Genomic DNA, 12,119 nt, shown 5'->3' with positions numbered 1-12,119 from the left:
GCAATGATTCTGCTGCTGCCATTATACTGAATCAGCAAAATGTACTTAGAAATTCCCCCTTGTTTCATTTTTGTTTTTTCTCCCTTTCTTTTTTGCTAGTACTTGTACTGGCACCTCTGATGCCTTCTTATTATTTTATTAGGAGCAATTCAGGTTTCACAGCAGATATCTCCTGATTGATCCTTTTTGGCTTTCTTTTCGGCTTTCTTTTCTTTTTTAACCAACCCTCTCTTTCATTGATGTCTAAGGGACTGCTGCTGCTCTGTGAAATTGGACGCTGCTCCCTCCTCCAACCCTTGACCCACAGCAGTCATGAAATGTAATTAATGAAATGAGATGAGACAGCCCCGAGTGCCCTAAGGGGCAATGGGAACCTGCTGTGGTTACAAAAGTGTATGATTTTAATGCCTCATGATAAGAGCTAGGACAAACAAAAAGAAATAATTACTATAGAGCAGTTCAGGGAAACTTTCTGCCTTTTATGACCCTTTGTTTGCAGGGTTTTTTCATTTGCCTGCCTTTTTGAGATGTGAAGGACCAGAGGTAAAGTTTAGTGTGGACAATCACAGTGCAAGTACATTGGTTGTTCAGTATGATGAGACATAATTAACTTAGTTAATTACTTGGCAGATGTAGGCAAAAAATAAAGTGCCTTAGAGTATTTCCAGTATAGACTAGAAGAAATGTCTTTTGATTTATTTCATATTTGCTGTCTTTCTTTTGTAAAAATGCGCCCCTAGCCCCAACCCCAGTGGAATTCCTGAATCATTTATGCAAGCAGACACAGTTCTTTCCCCAGAAAGCTCTTTGAATCTCATCCTAGTGAGGATTAGAGGCTATGTGCCTTAACTGACTCACCATGAAGCAAGCCACTGTAAAGGCCAGGAGTTTTTCCAACATGCATATTATTTACTGTTCTCTAAGTTCATTATTACTGTTGAAGTATTTTACAATAGTGCTGTTAGACTAAATACCAACATAACTAAAAAATTATCTATAGGCAAAGCTTTGATGTTTAGGACTATGATCCTCCAAAGATTTAAGCATATTCTTAGCTGCAGCCCATGACCCTGTTTAGGTGAGTTTCTCATAGTGCATAAATTTATGTGGGTGCACAAGTTTGCAAAAATGAAAAGGATGAGAGGCAATAGTAACATGCAGCAAATTAATTGAATGACACATACATCATATTCCTCCCATGGCTCTCTGGGGGAAGTCCTGCCATAGTAATCCAGTTGTTGCCTCATCAGGTTTTTTGGGGGCATCTCAACAGAGACAAGCTGGAGGAAAATGCTGCTGTTGAGGAAAATACTGCAGTGAGCTGGTGGGTGTTTGCAGAGAAATCCTTGCATGCATCATCCCTGGGAAAAGGGTCTCCTGTGATTGCTGGGAAACTGACTAATCCCTATAAATAAAAAGAACCACACACAAAAACAAAACAAAAAACCACCACCAAAAAACCCCAAACCAACAGGATAAAAAGAAAAGCTGTACTTTTCTGACATGTGACTAAACATTCCAACCCTTTCTTTATTTTTTTTTTCCTTTTTTTTCCCCTGCCAGTTTAATAGCCTACACAGAGCAGTATGTGGAATATGACCCCTTTATAACTCCTGCTGAGCCTTCCAATCCCTGGATAAGTGATGATGCAGCATTGTGGGACATTGAAATGAGGTAAAAATTAATTAGTAGTTTTAACTAATGTGAGAGTTGTCTTGCCATTTTCTTTATATCCTTTTAACACTGCCCTGTTTGGAAAGCAAGTTGTATGTCTGTACTACAAGATTCAAGAACATAGCTAAAGTTTATCACTGGTATCTGTGAATTATTCAGCCCTTCCACTTTTATATGGCTTGATGTATGGGACTCTGTAAGTCAGGTAATGGATGTTGTCATACCTGTTGAGCACATGCACAGACTCAGGTCTAGGAGCCTAAAGCTGTAGGACACTGCTAAGACAAACTTGTTCCAATACATCTCCAGCTTGTTCCAGCAAATCACATTTGACCCTTGGGAGCCTACTCTTCCCAGCTGCAATGCTCCAGCCCTTCTCTTGTCATGGAATCCCATGAAAAATGCTGCTGGGAAAATGGGATGAGTTATAAGTGGTGGCCATTGCTGCTGTGCAGAGTGAGTTTGGCACAGAAGAGTGTAGCTCACATGTGATGTGTGAGACTTGGCAGGTCAGAATTGTAATTGGTTGGGTTTGGGCCTCACCTGCTGGTGAACAAGCTGGCTTGTCTCTGTTACGGTGTCAAATAGATGAAAAGAGGGAGAAATGTCTGGAGGATATTCAATGTCTTGCACCTCAGAGAGTTTCTCAACCCCACCCCCCGCCAAAAAAAAACAAAAAACAAAACAAACAAAACAAACAAGCAGAACACTGCAGCAGAGATCATGTTTTGCCAATGTTATGCTGGTGCAAGGGAACTCTGGCCTGCATCTGTCTCTTGCCCTCACAGGCTATCCACAATCCTTGTAAAGGGGCTGGAATTGTCCTGCCTGCCACTATGCCTGACAGCTCCCACAGCAAATTTGAATGGAAATCCCATGCCCCATATTACCTTCACTACTCAATCACATCCTGCGGCCAACAGCTGCAAGGGCTCAGCCGCTACTCCAGTGTTTAGTTGCTGCCATTTGGCACCAAATCTGAACTTGGAGTTCACTTTAGCAAATCTTTGATAAGAGAATGCCAAATCTAATCCTGTATATTCTTGAATAATAATTTAGAGATGTTATTGGCCTAAGAAAACTGATTCATAGAGAATCAGTGTTCCAGGAAAAGACCAAGATTTTTCCCCATTTAAAAACCAAGTAGTTTGGGATGTGAAAGTTGTTTTCACCTGCTTCTCTGGTAGTCACAGAAATCCATTATTTTCCTAATCTTTGCCCCTCTTCGTGTAATTTTAGTATTTGTTATTTTTTTCTTAGCTAGTTTCTCTCATTTTCTCCATCCTCCCTGGTAGGACTAGTACCAGATACAGCCCTTGCAAAATACTGCTCTGTAGAAGCCCTCACCCACAGGGTAATCCAGGCATCTATTATTTCTGCATCTGTTGACGTAGCTGCAAATCCCAGAAAAGCTGTCTGTGTCCCTGAAGAATACAATTAACCTGATGTCACAGCCTTATAGGAATTTAAAATAAATGCTTGGCTTCCGCTATGATTTCAGAGTTAAGGAAGGTGATTTTCCTGCAGGTGAAAAAGAGAAAGCTGTAGTGTGGGGAGATGGAAAAACAAACAGCTATATATTTCCATTTTATTCTCTATTGTAAAAAAACTAACTGCATCTGCATCTAGTTGCAACTTGCATGAATAATTAAATGATCTCCAAGATCCCCTTGTGTTGCCTGCAAAGCTGTTTCCTCAGTTAGGAGGGCAGAGCCCTTGTGCAGGAAAACAAAGAGCCTCTGACTGCCAGTGGCAAGGCTGGCTGCTGAGTATGGGCACCCCCATGCCACTGGAGTTCATCCTCCATGGCAATCAGGACTCAGGAAATGCCACAGAAAGCATTCCGTTTTAGACAGCACTTTGGCCTTTTTTTGTGTGTGCCAGAACATTGTGTAGCTGCAAGAAGAGCAGGTACAGATCTCTGGATTCAGCAGGAAATTCCCTGACCTTAGATTGTGCATGGCTCTGCACAAACATGGCTTTTGTGTCCCAATGGCCAGGCTGGTTCATGTAACAGGTAGGCTGGATCTGCACCTTTGTCTGCAGCACTGCTGGCTCCTGAGGGAAGCACAGGAGGAGCCATCCCAAGTGTGCTGCTCCTCGAGTGAGGACATGCCTATCAATTTTGCTTAGCCTTTACACCGAGAGAAAATGAAAGCAGGCATTTTATTTACCCCTTTGGCTTATTTGTCTTCAGCACAGATCGCCACTGTCCCCTAAGGCTCCATGATTAGGAATCGCTGTGGACATGAGGAGACACATAGTTTAATAGATATGTACTGTTAACAATGGCTCTGCTGTCACACATGGGAGCAGCTGAGCAGTGTTCTAATGGTTGTCTCATAGTATGACGCCATCACACCAGAAGCTTTCAAACACTTTGTGAGCCCAGATTACGCTCTGATGCAGACTGTCTCATAGGATCCTCATTGTGATTCCCAGGCACCACCTCTGCCCGTAGGCATCTCTGCAACATGTCTGGCAATTCAAACAACAGCTTATGTAAGTTGGCTGTGTTAAGAAATAATTAAGGAGAAAGGTTGCTGGTGATTTTGGGTGCCTCTGCATCTCAGTGTCCCAGCTGAGATAGAAAATAAAAGTCTGATTATCATGGAGTAGGAGGAAGATGTTTTTTAGTCTTCTGAGACTTAGGCATGCAAAAATCAGAGGCACTAAAAAAATGAAAGACCACAAACCAGTAATCATTTTAGATACTTTGCCTGCACTGCTTCTTAGTGGAACCGCTTTTCTAATGCAAATGTGGATCTGAAAATCTGAAGCCAGTTCCAAGTGGCCAGGCAGTACTGTGTGGGACACAAGGAAATGCTCTGGAGCCCACCAGTGACCCAGGGAACATTGCTGGGAAATTTTTATCTTGATGCATAAGAAATCCTAAGGTACATTTGAGGAGATATGCAAGAAGTGCATAATGGTATGGTATTAATATAAATGGTATATCATTTAGGCATGGCATGCTGTTCTTCCAAATGAAACCTATCAGAAATTACTTTGAAAATCATATCATTCACATTCTCTCTTATTTCACCATGTATGTAGCACCCAAATAGCGTCCTTTAATGATTCAAATGTTGTAATGATTTAAAGTCCTCTAGTTGCTTTAATGTTGATCCTGGTCTTTATAGTTTTTTTTGTTATTTGCTAACCTGTATTTCTGAAAAATCTTGATAAAAAAACAACATCTCATCTAATAATCTTCCTCCCTTCACTTAGCAGAAACAGCAGCAGCTGCTTGGACAGCAGGCAGAGATGCACATTCCATCTGTTTTTCCCCTTCTCTCTCCAAACAGCAAAGAACCCAGTCAGCAGCGTGTGAAAAGATGGGGTTTCTCCATGGATGAGGTGCTGAAGGACCCAGTGGGACGAGACCAGTTCCTTCGTTTCCTGGAATCAGAATTCAGCTCAGAAAACCTCAGGTGAAATCTTTTCTGACTTGACTAAATGAATGGTCCTGATCCTATTCTCTTGCATAGGTGAAATGCAATGTTTGGTGTGTCTTGAACTGCTAAAAACACCCATTTAAATAAAGATGAGAATGGCAGGGTTTGGCCCATAGCACTGCTACAGACGCCTATACTAGACCTATGTGAGTAATCTCAGAAGCAGTTTAGCAGAGCCAGTGTTGTCAGGTATCTTCTGCATGCAAGGGCTTGAGGACTTGCATGATGTGGTGAGATGCAGCCCATTGCTCCTGAGCCCCCTAACAATATATAGTATTTACATGTGTCTGTGTGGGCAGGGCTTGTGGTAGGGAAACAGTACGGATATTGTGTGGCTATGAACTTTGCAGTTCCTAGTTGCAGTCAGGTGTGCAACAACTACTTTTAATTTTGGCATGTGCTAACTATCCAACAGCATATCTCACCTTAGCAGGACTCTCTGTGTGGGGATTCTGAGTACCTGACTTCTCAAGTTGTGAAGAAGTCAAAACTTCTGTTATGAAACATTATGTATTTATGCACATGATCCTACATCAGGCTGAGAGCCAGTAAGCCCACTTTTTTACTGAATAACACTACAGAGGTGTTGTAGTGGTGCTGTGGTTGTGTCTTAGCACAAGGATGGGTAAAGGGACAGGTTCTTGTGGGTTTTTTTGGGGCAGTCATTTTCCAGAAGGCTAAATGAGCATTTGCAGGGAAGGCCAGAGAAGCTTGCAGGTTCACTGACAGAACTGTGCCTGCTCTTGGGCTGAGGAAATCTGCTGTCAGTGATCACACAGTCAGTCCAGCTTTGGCCTGTGGTCGTAGTGAGCAGGCTTGATGTTCTCTATTTTTACAGAAGATAAGAACCTGACTGCACTGCCTTTTTTAGTTATGGTTTTTTCATTCTATTTCACTTAGAAAATAAAATACATTACTAAAGTATGTGAACAATTGTCACTGTAGTGCAGTTGGCTAACCTGCAAGACGGGTAAGAGGAATTCCCCAGAAAGTAATTTTTAACGACATTGGAACTTACCATCCTATTTATCAGGTTTCCCTGTCCAAGGAGAAGTACAGAAAGCATGCCAGCAGCAAAACAGTGAAAACTCAATGCACTTTATTGTTTTGAAAAATCCGAAAGATAACCTTAAAGAAAACAAGGGAGTGTTACTAATTACACAAATGAGCTTGAAATTTTATTGCTAAGCAGGTATTGAACTTGCATATGCTTACTGCAGTTATGTACAGCAGCACTCATTTGCAATTAAATTGTAGTGATGAAGTGCAAAATTAATATACTGTATTAAAATACTCTTCATATTAGTGCTCTGAAATTAATCTGGAGTTATGCTGATGAAATCCAGCAGGTTTTATGACTAGCGTCTGTCCCCCATGTTCATCCTACTCCAACAAATGGAGAAAGTTTGATTATGAGGAGGCAAACTTGTACCTTCCTTGGTCAGTTGGAGCTGCTCCTCCTGTTGATGCACATTCTCTTTGATTTTGAGATGTAGTGAAGGGAACTGGCAAAATCAGTGGGCTGGCATAGGCAGGTTAAATCCTGCCTCCTTTGCGGAAGACATTGGCATGATTCTTAGTATGGGAATTTTGCTATCATTCTTATGGTATCATTATGATGGTATTGCCTTACGTGGTATTCTTATCTCATATTGGATACATTAGCAAGCCTGCTTAAAGCCTTAAATAAAAGGATGCAAAGGCAGAAATATTAATGAAGAAACTGGAATAGAGTGAATTATTAGCAGTGATGCTAGAGAGAAGAAGGGTTCAGGTGAGGCAGAGAAAGCTCCCTAATTCTCACTAGGAATATGTACCAAAAAAAGAAAGCAACTGCTCGATGCTTACGCATGCAAACAAAATCCAAGTTAGACTCAACAGCAAAGTTGGGATCTGCCTCACGTAAACCAACAGCTCAGAAGCACATGCTTTCTTTTTATGAAATATCTTTCAGAGAGAGAGAAGAGAAGCTGAAGAGGAGTCAGTGAATCACCTGAGAAGGATTTGTTTCAGCTTTAAGTGCAAACAAAACTAAAAGCACCTAAATTACACTAGAAGGCATCCATCTGTTGTTATCATAAACCTGGAGAGACTGATTCAAATGAGTGCATGGCAGACAGCTACAGTAAAATGACACATATCCCACCCAAACCCTGGGAAGGTGTAAGAAATTTTCTGAGAGCACAGCACTTAGCATCTTGCTAGAAAAGTAACATACAGATTAACAAAAGTTAATCTTCTCTGAACTCTCTTCCCAGTAACTACCCAGAGATCTTGGAACTGTTGCAGCAGAGATGTATTATCTCTTGGGAGTGCCAGTAGGATCTTGGGACTATCCTTAAGATTAACACTGGCCGGAGCCCTATAAACTGTTGAATTTAAGGCAGATAATATGTTGAATTTAAGGCAGATCTGAGAAATTGACTGCTGGAAAACCTAGAAATTCATGGTACCACTAGAAAAGATTTTGTGAAGTGTGTGCTTGAGAATGCCTTAAAATGAATGTAATTCAGCAATACAGCAAGGGGACCAAATTCAGCTCTCATACCTTGTGGTGCGAGTCCCAAATCACAGGGCTGATGGTGGTGGGGTATTTCCATCTCTTCCTAGCTGAGAAAAATTGGTCCCGGTGGGGGCCTTGGGTGAGGCACTGCCAGAGATAGCAGCAGACGAGACTCAATGACCTCCCAGATCACCTTCCAGCTGTGTGTCTGTGTTCTAATAAACTTGCAGGATCTTGTCCACCAGTCTCCTGGGCTCGGCTGAGCCCTGTAACTTATTTATTGGCTGTCCATTATTTATGTGGGAGCAGGAAAGCCAGTCAGTTTGGTATATTTCTCTCTGTTTTTATTTTAACTCTTTTCCTTGCTCTTGTTTTCTTTCTCCTCTCTGTTGTTATCTTTCATCTAAAATTTGTTTTGACTTGGGTGATTTTTGAAGTACCCAAAATATAGCTGACAAAATGCCAAATTTAAAACAAAATAAATAAGAAAGGATAAGAACAGAAAGGGCATCAGAAAGTTATTATACATTTTTTTGTGACCTGGGAACCTTCTGAGACATCTTGAGATTGCTGAGATGTTCATTTAGCTGGTGGATTGAATTTTTTTCCCCCCTAACTTTTAAGAGTGTCAGCTGGAAACAGCAAGGTGGGAATATGGAACATGGGAATTTCACCCGAAGGGAAAGGAGGCTGCACACCTGTTTATAGACCTCAGTGGGAAGCACGTGACACTTTGTGGGAATGCACTGTGGAGCTGGCAGTGCATGGATGCAGGAGCCCTGGGCCTTACTGCTTGTGAGCATATGTTGAGCATGGAGATCGCGGGAAAGGAGTTCTAGCCGCAGAAAGTGTTTATAGCTTACATGACTCCTAATGGTTGAAAGTTGTTGCCAGGTTCCCCCCCCCCTCCCAGTTTTCATCAGGAAAGGTGAAGTTCAGGCAGTGAGGAGAGCTCATATATGCAGTAAACACACCGAGCCGCCCCAAAGCCCCGTGTTCCCTAAATTAAGACCGTTCCCCCAGCAGTTCCGAGGCAGTGCCAGAGCTGGAGGGCTAAGCGGGGTGCGGGCAGTGTCGGGATGGTGCGGGGCAGAGCCGGGATGGGGCGGATGGTGCCGGCAGGCGGCGCCATCGCCCCGCGCTGCGCGGGCCCCTCAGCGGGCCCGGGCAGGGCCTCTCGGCGGGCGCTGCGCACGGCCGGCGGGCGCTGCCCCGCGGCAGCGACAAAAGGGCTGTCCTGCCCCCCAGCACTGAAAGAAATTGCAGCAGAAGGAGGGACTTGCACCGTGGACGCCGGCGTGCACCGGGAGGGGAGGGGAGGGGAGGGGAGGGGAGGGGAGGGGAGGGGAGGGGAGGGGAGGGGAGGCCTGCGGGACGCTTGCCCCGTCCCCACCGACATTGCGGTCTCCTTGGCAGGTCCCCAGTGCCCCACCGTGCAGCTTTGCAGCATCTGCCAGACCCCAGCTTGCTCACCAAAGACAGATTTTTATTTGTCTTGGCCATGCCAAGCTCACCACGCCTAGGATCTGACCACTAAACAACACAAAGATGTGAATACTGCCCCTGTCTGAACTGCATTTTGATTTTTATCAATTGCTTTCATTCATTTCCTGGCTGAGATGTTCAAAGTTAGTTCTTGGTGAATGGAAGACGGTTTGTGAATGGTTAGAGATGTGAGACTGGAGGGGCATAGGATACTGTCATGGAACCACTGAGGCAAGGAGAGAAGCTTGGATTCTGACCTCAGATAGTCACTTGATGAATTCACTGTCCAGCTAGGGGTGTTGCGTCCACCCCCAAGTTGGGGATACAACACTGCCCTTATCTTGACTGTTGTTCCTCAGTTTCTGGAGTCATCCATATTTTGCCTCCTGATCATGATTTAAAATCAATTTTTGTTTTACAGTGTCCCTCAGAAGCAGCCACTCCCCCACTACGCACACTGTCCTTCCTTAGCAGCCTTTTCACTGGGGAACATCTTTGAACTGCAGTGACTAAACACCTCTGCAGTGCCCTGCAGGGAGGCAGAGTGCGCACGCAGAGGTCCAGGAGCTCTCTGTGCCTTGGGGGAGCTGTGGAGGATAAATGCCATTGTGGGATATCTTCTGCAAGTGACAGCAGTTTAATTACAAGCTGGATGAGGCTGAAATGGTTTTTGCCACTGACAACACTTTAGGACACCATATTATCAGCCTTCTCCAGTCCTTTCATGCTGTTTTATAAAGGACAAAGAACCTGTGATCAATGCTGCTGCTGCTCCCTCTGTGCAGACAGTCCCTATGCCAGTCCTGCTCTGCTTAAAGGGCACCTGTGGAGAGGACACACAAGGACATCTCCCTTCTCCCCTGCCCTGTGCAAAGGTGTCCACTGGACATCTGTCTCCTACAGAAAGAGAGGAGGCAATGCAGAATTTTCACCTGACTCCTTGTGAACTCGGGGCTGTGCTTGTGCTTCAGAAATTGCAGGATTCAGGGAGTGCATTTGCACTTTATAATTGAGCAGAATTTCCAGCACAGTCATTGTATGTCGGCTCCTTTCCTTAGTAGAAATACCTGCTTCTCTTTTGTAAATGCTATAAATCCCATAGGAAACCCTGCTTATGTGTTGGCTTCAGGTTGATTCCTCATGGCAAAGAATTTGCCTTGGAGTTGAAGCTGTGGGGCTGGATACCCCTCTTTGATGTTGCTTGATTTTTAGATGCCAGCTATAGTGAATAGCTTTGAAATTTTTACCAAGACAAAACTCCCCTTTCCCTTGAAGAGGACATCCAGCCTTGGGCATGAATTCACAATTGCTTGCAGTAAAAAGAGCTTGTTCTTGTTACTGTCAGGTTGGTCTGGTTGGTTGGTTTTCAGATTGAGCCAAATGGTTATTAAAATGGATGGTGCTCCTGTTCTGGCAAGCTGTCACTTCACAACGTTCCCAGCTCTCTCACAAGCGTGCTTTCCCAGCCTGCCTCCCCAGCTCCAGGGTCAGAAGATAAGCCAGAAGAAAAGGTTCTCTCTAGCCAAATGTTTGTCTGAAGTGTCCCAGCTACTCTGGAATGATTAGCATCTTTTCTTCCTATGCCTTTTCTGCATTCACATGTTCCTATTACATCTGAAATTGAATGCTAAAGTATTTTCAAATAACAGAAACCACATATGGCATCAGATTACTGTGCTGTGAGTGCCACCCTTTACTCTCTGCATGCGTGTGATAAGTGGGGATGTCACTGCTCAAATGACAAAGCAGGATATCAGGTGCACTAAACTCTCAAAGATGGAAAAGGACCAACCATACACACTCCTCCACCAACCCCAGATACTCTATTTCAGTTCATAAAATCAAATGTCACCTTGTTAGAACCACAAGTATGTGACTCCAAAGGTACTGATGTAGTGTTGGAGTGTACCCTAGTCTGTTTTAATGAGCCTGTCAAGGAAATGGAAAAACCATAGGAAGGAATATCGTCAAGTGGCTTGGGTGAGTCAGAGCTGTGGCATGATGCCCCCTGATGGTCGGAAAGAAGCAGCAGACAGGCAAGGAGGATTTAGCCTGGCCTTGCATGTAGTGTGGATGTCATTTTCCCCCTCAAACTGACTGTTTGCCTCTATTGCAGTTAGGATACCAGGCTAAATGGGGTAGCAGCCTTGTTTGCAATAACACCACTGATTCCAGGGTGTTTAGATACTGCCCACAGCCATTAAGGAAGCTAGAGTGAGGAACAGCACAGGAGTCCCCCTCACTGCCATTGGGATTTTTGTTTGGGACAGACTCTATCTTCCTCCTTCCACCATGGAGGAATATTTGCCTTAGTGGCAGCACACTGAAACCACTGAATCATTTGGGGTGAGAAATCAGGACTTCAGTTACAGTTCAACTGGTTTATAAGGGAGACACAGGATTTTCCAAGTTGTGCAGCTCTTGCAGATGCCCTGAACAAGCAATGACCCAGACATTCCCTGTCCCCTCTGCACAGTCTGCCCAGCAGAGAGAGTGTATAAGAGCAGTGCAGGGCAGGGACAGCCAAGGTGAACCCTGCCCTCCTTGTCAACCTGGACAATGGCCACCTTTTCCAGGGGGTAGGAAAGAGCTGGCTATTGCAGGTGACTGCAAAGGTGCCTTCAGTACCTGTTTGCCCCGTAGCACTCAGCACTCCCTGTGGAGCACTATTGTGCTTGTTCAACTAGGTTGCAGGGCCCAGGTACTCAGGGCAGATACTCTTCAGGGATGCCTTCTTGCTGGAAGATAGAGTTGACCAAAATAAAAGGCTACCGGGCACCATGCATCTTCTGAATTAAGCACCTGAAAGAGCATACCTCTTTCAGCAATAAATTAAACTAGCACCACCAAAAAAAGGTCTTTTCTTTTTCCTAGGATAAAAGACAAAAGACATGCATGTCACTCTTGCAAAATATTCTGTGGTCTTTGTTTTCACAGATCAAGATATGGATTATGTCCTTAGTCATCAAGGGGATTATCTTCTCAGTATTTATGAACTT

General features: G+C 44.0%; 1 protein-coding gene across 9 annotated transcripts in view; it reads left to right on the top strand.

The window, feature by feature from the left end:
- Window positions 1-12,119, top strand: part of RGS6 (regulator of G protein signaling 6) — a 247,239-nt gene that overhangs the window by 193,733 nt on the left and 41,387 nt on the right. For all 9 annotated transcript variants that reach the window (XM_077180264.1, XM_077180265.1, XM_077180268.1 and 6 more), the window contains 2 exons: window positions 1,564-1,674; window positions 4,983-5,108. In XM_077180264.1, the coding sequence (XP_077036379.1) occupies window positions 1,564-1,674; window positions 4,983-5,108 (237 nt within the window). The remainder of the gene's footprint in view (window positions 1-1,563; window positions 1,675-4,982; window positions 5,109-12,119) is intronic.

This window comes from Agelaius phoeniceus, chromosome 6 (assembly GCF_051311805.1).
Source record: "Agelaius phoeniceus isolate bAgePho1 chromosome 6, bAgePho1.hap1, whole genome shotgun sequence".
NCBI classification, from domain to species: domain Eukaryota; kingdom Metazoa; phylum Chordata; class Aves; order Passeriformes; family Icteridae; genus Agelaius; species Agelaius phoeniceus.
The sequence above is the reverse complement of the archived record's forward strand: the minus strand, read 5'-3'. Positions and strand labels throughout refer to the sequence as shown.